Here is a 15,256-nt window from a genome sequence, read left to right as displayed (position 1 = left end):
GATTGTTGGATTGTTGTTGTTGTTGATTGATTGAATACTTTAACAATTAGCAAACACTAAATCAAGTACAATATAAGCAAGCAATGCTAAAAAGGATTTAACACAAAAAAGAAAGGTCTTGGTGTTTGTTGTTTCCATTTTGGTCGAATGTATTCAATTCAGAATCATTCCTATAAAGAGATACAGTAGGTGTTTAAAGTTCTTTCTTTTTGTTCTTCCTCTTCTTTGTTCTTCGTTCACTGAATTCCAGATGTCCTGTTCTGCGTTTCATTTGTTTAATGGTTCATGTAAAGCACAGTGAAATGTGCTCTGCAAACAAACGTTGCCTTGCTTTGCCTAATCTGTCTGACCATCTCTCAGCCCCCTCTCCCTCGGGTTGCCCGCGGGGCCTGCATGTGTCTGTCTACCTCCAACACTACCCCCTCCACCCCCCTCCACCCCCCTCCACCCACCTCCACCTCCCCTGACCATCCATCCGTCAGCCTCCTTTCAGCTTGGGCAGACAGAAGTTGGAGGGAGCAGGAAGCCACACAGAGCCACCTCAGAGCCACCTCGATCCCCGGTGTGACGTTCAACTTACAAGTTCACCGCCGGAGCAAAGACACAAGCACCGGCCGGGTAGTCTGGGTGGAGTGGGGGCGGTCTGGGAGGGAGGGGGTGTCTTATTGAACGGCCACCTGCTCAGTGGACATCCCCAGGTTTACACACACTGTAGAGTTCGGACACTTGCTGTTTTTTTCCCCCCCTTTTGCATGCCCAGAAATAAATGTCTTAAACCGGAGTGTCAAGGACGGCTGGCTCTGTGTTGCGCTGACTGACTGACCGGGGAGTTCTTGACCAGGATGAGGCTGACTTCTCAGGTCATGGGGGTCCCTGGGCCCCCAAAATATTTTTGAGATGGGGGTCCATGGCCAAATACAGTATTAGCATGGGGGTCCTTGAGATGAAAACGTTTTTAACACCACGGATATATAGAAACATAATTGTTTTCAGAAAACTGTTAGGATTTAGAAGACACTTGCAGAATCTGCCTCAGGTCTTAACCCAATAAGAGCTGGAATTATTTTAAACTGTAGCTGTTGAAAAATAGCAGATATACAAGCTCACAGCGCGGCACCGAGTGCCGGGCTGCGAGCTTGTCAATCTGCTATTTAAAAAAAAATCTTGAACATTATTTTGTGCAAATCTTCTTGGGGGGGTCATTCTAGGGGTCCTCGACATGAATACGATTGAGAACCACTGACGTAGAAACATGCTTTTTCTCCCCTTTTTTTCAAAAACCTTAGGAGGATGTATAAGACAGATATAGAATCGGGTCAAAAATTTAAGCAAAATTGCCCTTTAACTCATTGAGTGCCAGCGCCCTCTAGGGGCCAAAGAATACCAGCGCATCTCTCATAGGCGAGCGCTTTAGCTTCCAGGACCTAACCTTCCAGGACCTCACGTGCTCACGTTCATGCACGGCATGGAAATGTCCCGGATGAAGATGCTAACAGAATGGCTATTCCCATTTTGTCATCTAAAAGATCATTTTTGGACGATTTCGCCGTAAATAAACCTCGCGCCGCTTCCCTACAACACAATCCAGAGATATAAGCCTTTAAAGATGTGGTCTTTCATTGGATTAGGCGGAGATTGGCGATTGCGTTCGCAAATTACGGCCGGCCGGGAGGTTGCTAGCTTTCGGCTAGTAGCTAGAAAAATCAGGCCAGGCTTCAGAAGGCCTCTTATCATTTTATCCATGTAATTAAAAAAAGCCGGACTACTTCGGGATCGGCACACTCGTGTACTCATCGGAAGCGGCGCCGAACATCGGGTGAACATTGGGGAGCTCAAAAATGTATTTTAAACCATTTTTAATGGAATATATCGTCGGACAGAGTAGAATGGCTAACTGGCTAGCGGCTAGCGAGCCAGGACCACCCACGACTCTACAAGCAGCTCGGGGTAAGTGAATTAATAAAAAAAACATTGCATTGTATTGTATTGAAATAAAGCCGAACTAGTTCGGGATCGGCACTAGATGAGTTAATAACAGGACGTACACCGTGCAGCCAGCAGCATCTCACCTTACGAGGGGAACCCCCCCCTTCCCTCACCCCCACCCCGCTGGCTCTCTAAGTGGCTTAGTGTCTGCGGGGCAGATTGCGCGGGGCAGAGCGGTGGGCAGAGCTTAGTGTCTGCGGGGCAGAGCGGCGGGCAGACGGTGGGCATCCTCCATTAATCCCCCCAACAGCAGCACTTTAACTGTGGCCATGACGATGCCAGCCGCTAACTGGCCAATGGCAGCGCAGACTACCGTCCCCCCACGGCCAATTCATCTTCACACCGGGAGACTGGCAGGCAGACAGACAGGCAGGCAGACAGACAGACAGACAGACAGACAGGCAGACAGACAGACAGACAGGCAGACAGGCAGACAGACAGACAGACAGACAGACAGGCAGACAGGCAGACAGAGAGACAGACAGACAGACAGACAGACAGACAGACAGACAGAGAGACAGACAGGCAGGCAAGCAGAGATTGACCGCAGACACCAGGCAAGGGAAACCGCAACGGTGAGGAAGGACAAGAGAGAGATAGAGACACAGAAAGAGAGCTAGAGACAGAGAAATAGGGAGAATAAAAAAAAAAGAGTTAGAGAGACAGACAGAAAGGATGGAGAGAATGTGAGAGAGGGAAAAGAGTCTGAAAGAGATAGAGAGTGTGTGTGTGTGTGTGTGTGTGTGTGTGTGTGTGTGTGTGTGTGTGTGTGTGTGTGTGTGTGTGTGTGTGTGTGTGTGTGTGTGTGTGTGTGTGTGTGTGTGTGTGTTTGAGAGAGAGTGAGAGAGTGAGGGAAAGAGGAGAAGAGAGAATGAGATAAGACAAGAGGGTGAGAGTGAGAAAGAAAGAAAGCGAGAGAGGGAGAGAGAGTGACGGCAAGAAAGAGAGAGAGAGAGAGAGAGAGAGAGAGAGAGAGAGAGAGAGAGAGAGAGAGAGAGAGAGAGAGGAAGAAGAGAGAGAGAGAGAGAGGTAAAGGGGATGGACTCCTAGAGTGGTGGTGGTGGAACGGAGAATAGACTCAGTCTCTCATTCCCTCCCGCTGTAACTGATTAAGGAGTGGAGGAGGCCCCGCCAATCTTGGCAGAGGCACACATCAAAGCCTCGGAGAAGAGGAGAAGGGGGAGGGCCGGGTGGGGTTCTTTCTCCGAGGCTTCTAAACCCCCCAAAAGTACAGGATTTGGTACAGAATGCACTGGGGGGCGTCGGCGTGGCACAGACGCACACCGTAGGTTCGAATCCTCACATCACAAAAAAAGGACGTCTGCCGGTACTTTAGCTAAGACCCCCACTGTGTCTGTCGTCACCCGAATGTTGAAGTCTCTGTGGGCTTTGTTGCTTTGCATTCTGAATAATGTCAGCAAACGTTATTCAGAACTTGTGCGTAGGGGTGGGCGATATGGAAAAAATACAATATCACAATATTTTAAGTTGAACTTTACAAGTATGTAACTCTGACAGTATACAAATTAAACCAAATGGACCCGTAAGGGTCCATTTGGTTTAATTTGTATACTGTCAGAGTTAAAGGTGTATTCAGTGATAATGAAAGTGGCCGGGGGTCATCTTGTCCCTTACTGGCCTTACAGCGTGGAAATGTTTAGTTTCTTATCGATTTTTTACACCATTATAATGTCCTCGTTTTGATCATTAGACCCAATCACTGAATATCGGTAGGCCTACGTCTCCAGCTTCAGGATATGTATGATACTGATTTACTACGAGACTGTGGCATTTTATGAGTTCAGTAGTTTACAATCTAGGCATTTAGCAGACGTTCTCAATTCAGAGCGACTGTGGTTCTCAAAACTTTTATTTTGTCCATCATAACTAAAAATCATAACATAACTACGGCCATACTCTACCCTGATTGGTCGAGGACTGGCTGGCCACCTCTGAAAACCGAATCTAGCTATGCTCGTAACACGGGCCGTAGTGGAAGTCCTTATATGGTCAGCACACATTCTAGTGAGGAGAATGAATGGAAAATGTACCAATTATATTTTTATTTGAATGAAATACAATCACTGAATATACCTTTAAGTGGAGACCTTGACATTTTAAAGTTTGAGGACTACTGATTTAGACTAAAATGCAGGTTTAAATTGAATTCTGCAATGAATCTCTGTATTAACGATAAAACAGGATTTTTAACAAGGCTCCCTCAATGGTATCACGATATATACGATACCTCTGAAAATGCATATCGTGGAGACATTGTATCGTCTCAACGATAATTATCACCATATCGCCCACCCCTAGTTGTGCGCCAGCAGAGCGTGCCATGAGGTGCGCTCACCACTTACTTAGATACAATATTCAGAGGTACAATTGTTCTACTTGAGTATTTCAGTTTGTCATCACCTTCAGGGCCCGGGCTCCCGGCGTGGTGGTCCGGTCACCCTAGGCCAGGGCTTCCCAAACTTTCTTGTCTCAGGGCACCCCATAAATATTTTCTTTTTAATCCGAGGCACCCCTACATTATAGTTTTCACTCCCAGCACCTTATACAGTATTTTCTGGACTATAAGGCGCACCTGACTATAAGGCGCACTGTCAATGAATGGTCTATTTTCAAACTGTTTTCATATATAAGGCGCACCTGACTATAAGGCACACATAATAGACGCTACCGTTGCGTTATACATCAAACAGATGGAGCTGTGCTAAAGGGAATGTCAATGTCAATGAATGATCCATATATAAGGCGCACTGGACTATAAGGCGCACTGTAGTTTTTTGAGAAAATTAAAGGCTTCTAAGTGCGCCTTATAGTCCGGAAAATACGGTATTTATAATATATCATCGTTGTCGGGTGGAAACAGTTCGTTTTGTATTTATCATCTAAAATATGTACTAAACTTGTGAAAACAGCCGATCTACAAGCACATCTGTGCTTGTAGATCGGCTGTTTTCACTCGTTTTTGTGCGACAGTCCTGTAACTTGGAGATACAAGGTTTCTCCCCGACAGTGACGATATTTTAGTAATTATGTTGCGAGGAAGACGTTGAGATAATAGCCATTTTGGTTGGAACTGACTGAAAATAACTTTGTACTTCAAGTTTAAAATGATACTAAATATTTTTTCAAGCGTCCAAATAAATTCCAAATATTATCAAATTATCTCGCGGCACCCCTGGACTGCTGTCACGGCACCCCAGGGTGCCCCGTCACCCACTTTGAAAACCCCTGCCCTAGGCTGCAATGCCAGCCTGATAGCACTTTGCGGGTTCGAGTCCCTTTCCCGATGGCCTTTGCTATGTGTCACTCCTCATCTCTCTCCCCATTTCCTGTCTAGCTACTGTCCTATCAATAAAGGCATAACATCCACAGAGGTTGTCGAGATCGGGATTCGAACCTGTGAGGAGCTGTCAAGCATCAGAGCCTATGTGGTATGCGCCTGGACCATAGGCCTCATGGGTGCCCCATTTGGGAACATTTTAGGGGTCCTGGAAATGTTTGAGGGGAAACTGAGTTTTTTTCTGTAAATAAAGGTACTAGCTGCTCCTAGTACTGATCTAGTATTGTATGTCTTTATATTGAATAAATATGACCACAATGGAAACAATGCTTTTGTACACTATTGTACAACTGTACCTCTGTAGTTTTTGCAAACTGTTAATAACGTATTCTAGGGCTGTCACGATATGACATTTTACATGACGATTAATTGTCACTCAAATAATTGGCGATTAACTATTTAATTGTGTATTTGTCTTGTGTTATTACATTTCTGTTTGGCTTTTAGGCTTTGAAGTTGCATATGGTAGATATGATACATAACCTTAACACACAAATAAATTACTGACAACTTACTACTTAAAAAATAACTTTGATAGTGGAAATAGCCGATCTACAAGCTCACAACGCGTCGCGATGCGACGCGTTGTGAGCTTGTAGATCTGCTATTTCCACTATTTCTGACATTTTTCAACATTCACGATTATGACGATTATGACAAAATAATTGCGATAATGTCAAATAATCACAATTAGACGATTATGTAATAATTGTGACAGCCCTACAGTATACCTGATGGAGTATGGACAGGTGTAGGGTGCTATACCTGATGGAGTATGGACAGGTGTAGGGTGCTATACCTGATGGAGTATGGACAGGTGTAGGGTGCTATACCTGATGGAGTATGGACTGGTGTAGGGTGCTACAGTATACCTGATGGAGTATGGACAGGTGTAGGGTGCTATACCTGATGGAGTATGGACAGGTGTAGGGTGCTATACCTGATGGAGTATGGACAGGTGTAGAGTGCTACAGTATACCTGATGGAGTATGGACAGGTGTAGGGTGCTATACCTGATGGAGTATGGACTGGTGTAGGGTGCTACAGTATACCTGATGGAGTATGGACAGGTGTAGGGTGCTATACCTGATGGAGTATGGACAGGTGTAGGGTGCTATACCTGATGGAGTATGGACAGGTGTAGGGTGCTACAGTATACCTGATGGAGTATGGACAGGTGTAGGGTGCTACAGTATACCTGATGGAGTATGGACAGGTGTAGGGTGCTACAGTATACCTGATGGAGTATGGACAGGTGTAGGGAGCTATACCTGATGGAGTATGGACAGGTGTAGGGTGCTACAGTATACCTGATGGAGTATGGACAGGTGTAGGGTGCTACAGTATACCTGATGGAGTATGGACAGGTGTAGGGTGCTTGGGCGTCTCTCTGGTCAGCTTGCATCTGCAGCAGTCTGCCGATCACCTTGATCAGACCCTGGACGTTCCTGGGGAGGACAGACACAACATTTCATCAATCACTCATCATAATCAATATGACATGGTACCTCTAGATGAGTGGTTCTCAAACTGTTTAGGCAGTGACCCCCAAAATAAACATATTTGAACTGGGGACCCCCCCAAAATAAACAAATTTGAATTGGGGACCACCAACCTGACAAGCACTTGGAATTTCATTTGGCTCGGTTCCACAGATACATGTTGTGAAAACAGCCGATCTACATGCCCTATTTTCACAATGTTCGCCTCTTTCTTACTTAATATTTGACAGTTTGGTATTAAAAAGGATCAGATATGTTCAAAGATCTTTGTACATTTTTGAAAGAAATGTAAAATATGTCCAAGAAAGGGACACCAGGGGTTGTTAAACCAGCCTATCTTCGGTGCATGGCAATGACAGGCTTCCATAAAATACTTTCTATGGAATCCAAAAGACGAATCCAAAAAATCAGTGGTGGCGAATGGAAAACTTGAATCCATGCGTCCGTTTGTGGATAGAAACCAGCAAATCCCCAAGGACTGACCACCACCACATGGAGGCTTCCCAATTAACTAAGACATACAACACTAATTCCCCCATATGGAACTCCATGTAAACTTCCAGAGTGGAGGCCTATAATTCAGCTCATAACGTTCCAATATGCTGCACTAATCACCATGAAAATAATAACTCACATCCCCTTTCCTTAATTAACGTAATTAACAACACATGTCTGCATATTCAGTGCATGAAGAAGACGTTTCTTATGTTATGGACTTTCAGAGAGCATTCAGCAAAAAAATAAAAGGATTTGAGTGCAAATGAATAACCCACATATTAAGCCCTATACATTTTGTAGCAATAGAATAGAGACAATAGCCTACACAGTATGTACAAGCTGGTACAGTAGTCTATCATTAGTTTAAAGCTGCAGTTTGTTAACTCTCCTCTTCTAGCCTGGATTTGAAGAACCCGGTTTCCTGCTCAAGTGACACATTGTTTACCTTTGAGCTGCGGTAATAGAGTCTGCCTGCTTGCTCAGGGGATTATTAGTATTAATCTTTTTACTTAGGTTTTATCCCACAATTTTTGTAACCTTACACAGTGATAGAAAGTAACTGGGTACATTATAGTGTATAGAGCAGGGGTTCCCACCCTTTTTTGTCTCAGGGCACCTTATAATTTTACACATTATAATTTTCACTCCCAGCATCTTATATTTATAGCATATCGTCGTTGTCGGGTGGAAGCCAAACCGTTTTGTATTTATCATCTATAAAATGTACTAAACTAGTGTAAACAGCTGATCTACAAGTACACAACACCTCGCGATGCGAGGCGTTGTGTGCTTGTAGATCGGCTGTTTTCACTAGTTTTGTGCGACGGTCTTGTATGATGAAGCAGGGCTTTGCTTTACCAAAAGACCTACACATTTGAAACTTGGAGATACAAGGTTTCTGCCCGACACCGACAGTGACGATATTCTAGTGATTATGTTGCGAGGAAAGCGTTGAGATAATAGCCATTTTGGTTAGAACTGACTGAAAATAACATTGCTCTTCAAGTTTAAAATGACACTAAATATTAAATAGTGTCCAAATAAATTCCATATATCATCAAATTATCTCGCGGCACCCCTGGACTGTCGTCACGGCACCCCAGGGTAACCTGTCAGCAAATTTGAAAACCCCTGGTATAGAGTACTGTATAAGTTAAACATTTTGAGTATCTGTACTTTACTTGAGTATTTTTGGACACTTACTTTTCAAACACAACACAGTTCTTGCCCTGATGAAGACCTCACGGTCGAAACATGTTGGTTTTATAGAATAACATTTGTTTTACCCTTTAAACTCCTCTCCTCCACATTTTGAGAGCAAGGATCTCCTCTTCTTTTTTAACAGTGTTTATTCCCACTTGTAACAAAGAAAACAACCTAATCTAGGATGTTACACCACTGATCCTAGAAGCACCATATACTTTTTAAAGACGTTTTCATCTCCTTTGAGCTTCCGGTTGGCCTCTGTTTTTTCTCGACAATTATAGTACTCATGGCTACACTACATTTCCTGGAAGGGGGAAACGTAGCTACGTTATGAATTATCAACATAAGGATTATTGTGGGCTCGCTGAAAGCATGCACAAGTATGTTATCTTCATTATTTATCTATTAGTCAAGTTCTCCTCAAAATGACGTAAGGCCCTGCCTTTGGGCCCTTAGCCAATGAGGTGCAGCCAAAGGGTAGATCTTTGTGCCCATACATGGTGTTACTTGCGAGCCCACACTGTTTCGTAGGAACAATATTTCTAGTTTTAAGTTTAGCGATCTGCAAGCTTGTACAGTAGAGCTGACATTTTCACTATTATTGAACATATGCTGTATATTTTCAGGAAAATATTTGAATTTCTTGGGAAATGTCATTCTTTTCTCAGTTTACAGTTTAGGCATTTAGCAGACGCTTTTAATCCAAAGCGACTTACAATAAGCAGATACAACATCACAATAATAAACAAGATAATATGTCAGTACATCAGCAATATAACAAATGCAAATTAATATCTATCTAGAAAAAACAATCTAATCCGTAAAGAAAAAAGGTTTCTAAAAAACCTAATAACAAATGCTAACTAGCTTAATGTACGGTCATTGATTTTTCCAGTAGTGCTAAGGGTTTAGGTGGAGTCTGAAAAGGTGGGTCTTCAGTCCACGGCGAAAGCTAGCGAGTGAGTCCGTTGTTCTAAGTGCGACAGGGAGTTTATTCCACAACTTGGGGGCCAGGAGGGCAAACTGTCTCGGACGAGTGGATTTTTGCCCTGGGGTTTTTAGCGAGGGTTCTGTCAGCATCCCTGTGTTGGCTGATTTAAGGGAACGGGTGGGGGTGTAGGGGTTGATCAGGTTTTGGAGGTATGGAGGCGCCATACCTTTGGCTGCTTTGAAAGTCAGCATCAGTGTTTTGTATTCCGTGCGGGCCGCAACCGGGAGCCAGTGGAGGCTTTCTCAAGCAGCAATGTATTTTAAGAGCTTGTACAAATTTGCCGGAGCAATACTTAACTTTGGCTTAACTAACTGGGTGTTGGTTGAGTACTGGGTGTGACATATTGGTCCCTTTATCACCACAGTGATGTGGACACCGGGTTCATCATCATCATCATCATCATCATCTCAGCAGCTGGGGAAAGGTCACTGTGACTGTCAGTCCTCCGTGTCCCCCACAGACACCACCACCACCACCACCACCACCGACACGGTCATTATCTTCCACAACCATCAATACATCCCAGTCAGCCACACCACCACCACCACCACCACCACGGTCATTATCTTCCACAACCATCAATACATCCCAGTCAGCCACACCACCACCACCACCACCACGGTCATTATCTTCCACAACCATCAATACATCCCAGTCAGCCACACCACCACCACCACCACCACGGCCATTATCTTCCACAACCATCAATACATCCCAGTCAGCCACACCACCACCACCACCACCACGGTCATTATCTTCCACAACCATCAATACATCCCAGTCAGCCACACCACCACCACCACCACCACGGTCATTATCTTCCACAACCATCAATACATCCCAGTCAGCCACACCACCACCACCACCACCACGGCCATTATCTTCCACAACCATCAATACATCCCAGTCAGCCACACCACCACCACCACCACCACCACGGCCATTATCTTCCACAACCATCAATACATCCCAGTCAGCCACACCACCACCACCACCACCACGGTCATTATCTTCCACAACCATCAATACATCCCAGTCAGCCACACCACCACCACCACCACCACGGCCATTATCTTCCACAACCATCAATACATCCCAGTCAGCCACACCACCACCACCACCACCACGGTCATTATCTTCCACAACCATCAATACATCCCAGTCAGACACCACCACCACCACCACCACCACCACGGTCATTATCTTCCACAACCATCAATACATCCCAGTCAGACACCACCACCACCACCACCACCACCACGGTCATTATCTTCCACAACCATCAATACATCCCAGTCAGCCACACCACCACCACCACCACCACGGTCATTATCTTCCACAACCATCAATACATCCCAGTCAGACACCACCACCACCACCACCACCGACACGGTCATTATCTTCCACAACCATCAATACATCCCAGTCAGCCACGCCGCCCGGTGACAAGGACAGGGTGACAGGAGGACGGGGGATGGGGAGGGGAGGAGGAGGGCATGGTGCCAGTGGAAAGAATGCAAATTGTAACTCCTAGTATAATCATAATACCTGATAATCATGTTTTAGAGGGGGAAAAAATCATGGCACCCCATCTTTAACCGAATTCGTGCCGCCCACATGAAAGGGTTAATTGTTCAGCGTGCTGGCCAATTCCTACTTGAGGATGTTCAAGATTGACCCGGAACTAGTTCCGAAATGTAAACAATGATAGAAGATGGATGCCTTTATGCTTGTGCTATTTTAGAGAGAATCCAATGCCATCCTTGGCATCAAAAGTGTCTTTAGGAGAAAATGGACTGTAAAGATGAGAAAGACCGTTGGTTTCTATGGGATGGGATCACTATTGTGTGCACGTGGATGCACGATGATGATGAATCGGCGACTTCACCCGTGCCAGGGTTTTTCACCGGACGGTAGGTAGCCAGGCCAGCTTTACTGTATATACGGTATATTTCGCGAGTCATCCCGCGATCGGCACTGTAAATACATTTAATATTTCTCGAGTCATTGCGGGATCGGCACTAATTGAGTTAACAGTAACAGTAACTGGCAAAGGGCAGCAGGTTCAGGGTGGTGTTTAGGGTGGTGTTCATACAGTAACAGTACCTGGCTGAAGGCAGCAGGTCCAGGGTGGTGTTTAACACATCGGGTGCCCACGTGGTGTCTACGCGTCAATCTCTTTGATCTTTACGAGTGCCCAACGACGCGTTTGACGCGTTGTACAGTAAACTATACTGTACTGTAGCTACTGCACTTGGCTACCGCGGTGATGAAACAACTCCATTTCCCAACATGCAGCGCGCAATTACGTCACCCGGACGTGCTGTGTGGCTCGTTGACTTCCTGTTTACCGACTGCACAAAAGTGCTGTTTTCTCCGGATTCCCTTCCTTTTTTAATTTTTTTCTCAAAACGGCAGCCTCTTCTACATGCCGTAACACAAACACTGTGGCTTAGAAATGATAAAAAACGGTCCTGACTGAAAGAAAAGATTTTCGCGAAATAAACAGGACATACTCGGATTACATTTACTCGGATTACTTTTCTCGCCAGTACTCTCGCCGGTAGGTAAAATGACGCGTTGCCATGGGCACCAGCAAATTAGACGTCAGAGATCACGTGGGCATCCAATGTGTTAAGGTGGTGTTTAACAGTACCTGGCTGAAGGCAGCAGGTTCAGGATGGTGTTCAGGATGGTGTTCAGGATGGTGTTCAGGATGGTGTTCATACAGTAACAGTACCTGGCTGAGGGCAGCAGGTTCAGGGTGGTGTTTAGGGTGGTGTTCATACAGTAACAGTACCTGGCTGAGGGCAGCAGGTCCAGGATGGTGTTTAGGGTGGTGTTCATACAGTAACAGTACCTGGCTGAAGGCAGCAGGTTGAGGATGGTGTTTAAGGTGGTGTTTAACATTACCTGGCTGAAGGCAGCAGGTTCAGGGTGGTGTTTAAGGTGGTGTTTAACAGTACCTGGCTGAAGGCAGCAGGTTGAGGATGGTGTTCATGACGTGCTGCAGGTCAGCATGCTCCTGCTCCACCAGTAGAACCAGGGCATCACAGCAGCTGGAGCGCACCGGAGCACAGTCACTGCAGCACTGCTCCCACAGGGCCTCCACGGCCGCTCCACCCTGGAGGGAAAGCACCGTTACAAGGGTGCAAGATTGAGGGTTTGAAGCTCAAGGAAACACAGAGAGAGACGCACGGAACTCACCTGACAGGAGATCTTTTCATTTTGACCCTTCTCTTTGAGGACAGCAGCAACAAGGCTTCTCACAGTCTGTTAGTGAAATGAACAACAAGACAGAGATCCAGGGTTTAAAGCACAACATCAACACTTGCTTTTTCATCCCAAGTAGACCACTTAAAGGCCCTATCATAGTACAGTCTGGGGTGATAAGCCATCACCGCTGTGTAGTCATCTCTCCTCTGTTTTTACCTTCAGACATCTCCCCATCACCCCGTTCATGATTGATTGATTGGTCTAGATCGACCAATCAGTGTGCCCCCTAGTTTCAGAGACACAGAGGCATCATAGTCACGGTGATAGGACTTCACCGTGACTATGATGGCCTCCACTTCTTAGGTGATAGCTTATCACCTAAAGGTTGATCACCCTTCACCTCGGACTATGATAAAGCCTTTACAGTACCCAAATGATGGGGGATTCGGCACACACTAGGATTCATCCTACGGTTATGCCAAGTTCATTTCCAAGTTCAACTTTTATTGTCATGTGTTTTGTAGTCTTGCATAGCCAGACAACTATACCACAATGTCCGAATGCTATATAGAGTCTGGAACTACACCTCCTGAACGGAGAGTAATGGAAGCTGGCATGTCTGTTCATGAAAATATATTTTAAAATGACATTTCTGCTAAGCAGCAAGCTAAATATGCTTAGATGATTATCTTTTTTTATTAGGATAAATGTGCGCGATGTTAAAAGCGAAACGGAAGTGGGGGAGTAGGCTTCACTTCCGCTTTAACCGGACACTCATCGTTCTTCTTCCGTTGCCCCAGACTATGACGGGAGCATTTGCAAATCACAGAACACAGAACAGTCAACAGTCTGGCCACACGAAACAAGGTGTTTTTTAACGTAATGAAGTTTAGTCAATGTAATGACTTACTGTACTTACTGTACCTGAGCTTGTATGATGGTACTGGCTATGTAATGACTTAATATATAATGGTACTGGGTATGTAATGACTTATTGTATGATGGTACTGGGTATGTAATGACTTATTGTATGATGGTACTGGCTATGTAATGACTTATTGTATGATGGTACTGGGTATGTAATGACTTATTGTATGATGGTACTGGGTATGTAATGACTTATTGTATGATGGTACTGGGTATGTAATGACTTATTGTATGGTGGTACTGGGTATGTAATGACTTATTGTATGATGGTACTGGCTATGTAATGACTTAATATATAATGGTACAGGGTATGTAATGACGTACTGTACCTGAGCTTGTATGATGGGACTGGGGAAGTCAAAACGTGCCTTCAGTCCCTCACTCATCTTGTCTGGTCATGCCTGATAGGATGAAAAAGAAAACATCATTTATTGTCAATGTCTTACTAACTACCCTGTCTGCGTGGCCATTTCGCTATTATTGTATCTCATATATCGTACATGTGGGGGGACCCGTGAACGTGACATTAGAGCAAAATGGCCACAGTAGGGAACTCTGGGAATACTGGTCAAAAGAGGGGACAGTGGAACTCAAATGTCTTGTTGTTTTGCCTGCACGTCAAACTAGACTGTAACCCCTGACTTACAGTATATACTTGGTTGCTCTGACCGTCGCCATGCACTGAACATAGCAGATCTACAAGGACAAGAGCTTGATGAGATTTAGCCTCTCAAGACCCAAAACTTGGCCAGAATACCAGTATGTATTGATGTAGTACTAATAGAGAGAGAGAGATAACAAGCAAACCTTGAACAAAATAACATTCTTCCACATTCTCTTCTCTGTGTAGACTTCTTGTAAATTAAGTAATGCAGATATTTAACAATAATTTAACCCTTGAGGGCATAAAATGAAACCAAATGGATCCTTACGGGTCCATTTGTTTCGTTTTACGCTCTCAAGAGTTAAAGATCTATAAGGGTCAATTTGGTTACCAACTCTCCATCAATTAGCTGGGGACCACCTGGAGCCCCCTCACGGTCCTCTAGTTAAGACTGATACACAGTGGTTGTGAACCACTACTAAAGCATTACTTTGTTCTATCCGTCTTTCAATGTTATTATATGAGATACTGTACATAAAGTGGTTCCTGTGTAAATAAACCGTAAAGCTTACTAGGATCTCCTTTTAGTTGACCTTGTACCAGTGGTTTGTGCTGTCATGAAACTGTACTTGTTTTCCTATTGCAAACTGCTAATAAACTCTTCAATCAATCAATCAATCAATACATAAACGCATCAAAAGTAGCAGATCTGAAAGCTGAAAACGTGGTGCGAAGTGACGTGATTTTGAGCTTGTCGATCCGCTACTTTTGCAAAAAAAAATGTTTGTTTTTTTAATCCTGAAAGGTTACAGTTTTGGACATAGGCTAACTTTCCACCTGACGAGCAAACGGACACAGCAAGGTGGAAAACAAAAGCCTGGTGACGACGCAACAACAAGCAAGAGAGAGTAAGGGGAGCGGAGAGAGAGAGAGAGAGAGAGCGCGCCAGCTACGTGACCACCTGTCGC

At 44.7% G+C, this 15,256-nt stretch overlaps 1 protein-coding gene across 1 annotated transcript in view; it reads right to left on the bottom strand.

Annotated features, from left to right (window-relative positions):
- The window catches only part of focad (focadhesin), a 157,637-nt gene that overhangs the window by 131,024 nt on the left and 11,357 nt on the right, over positions 1–15,256 (bottom strand). The window contains exons 2-5 of the mRNA XM_080742164.1: positions 14,014–14,085; positions 12,749–12,814; positions 12,508–12,665; positions 6,694–6,792 (exon numbers count right to left, since the gene is read on the bottom strand). Coding sequence (XP_080598290.1) covers positions 6,694–6,792; positions 12,508–12,665; positions 12,749–12,814; positions 14,014–14,070 — 380 coding nt within the window. The 5' untranslated portion in view covers positions 14,071–14,085. The remainder of the gene's footprint in view (positions 1–6,693; positions 6,793–12,507; positions 12,666–12,748; positions 12,815–14,013; positions 14,086–15,256) is intronic.

The sequence above is a fragment of the Nannobrachium achirus genome, assembly GCF_963921795.1.
Source record: "Nannobrachium achirus genome assembly, chromosome: 14".
Lineage (NCBI taxonomy): Eukaryota > Metazoa > Chordata > Actinopteri > Myctophiformes > Myctophidae > Nannobrachium > Nannobrachium achirus.
This window is presented reverse-complemented; position numbering and strand designations above follow the sequence as displayed.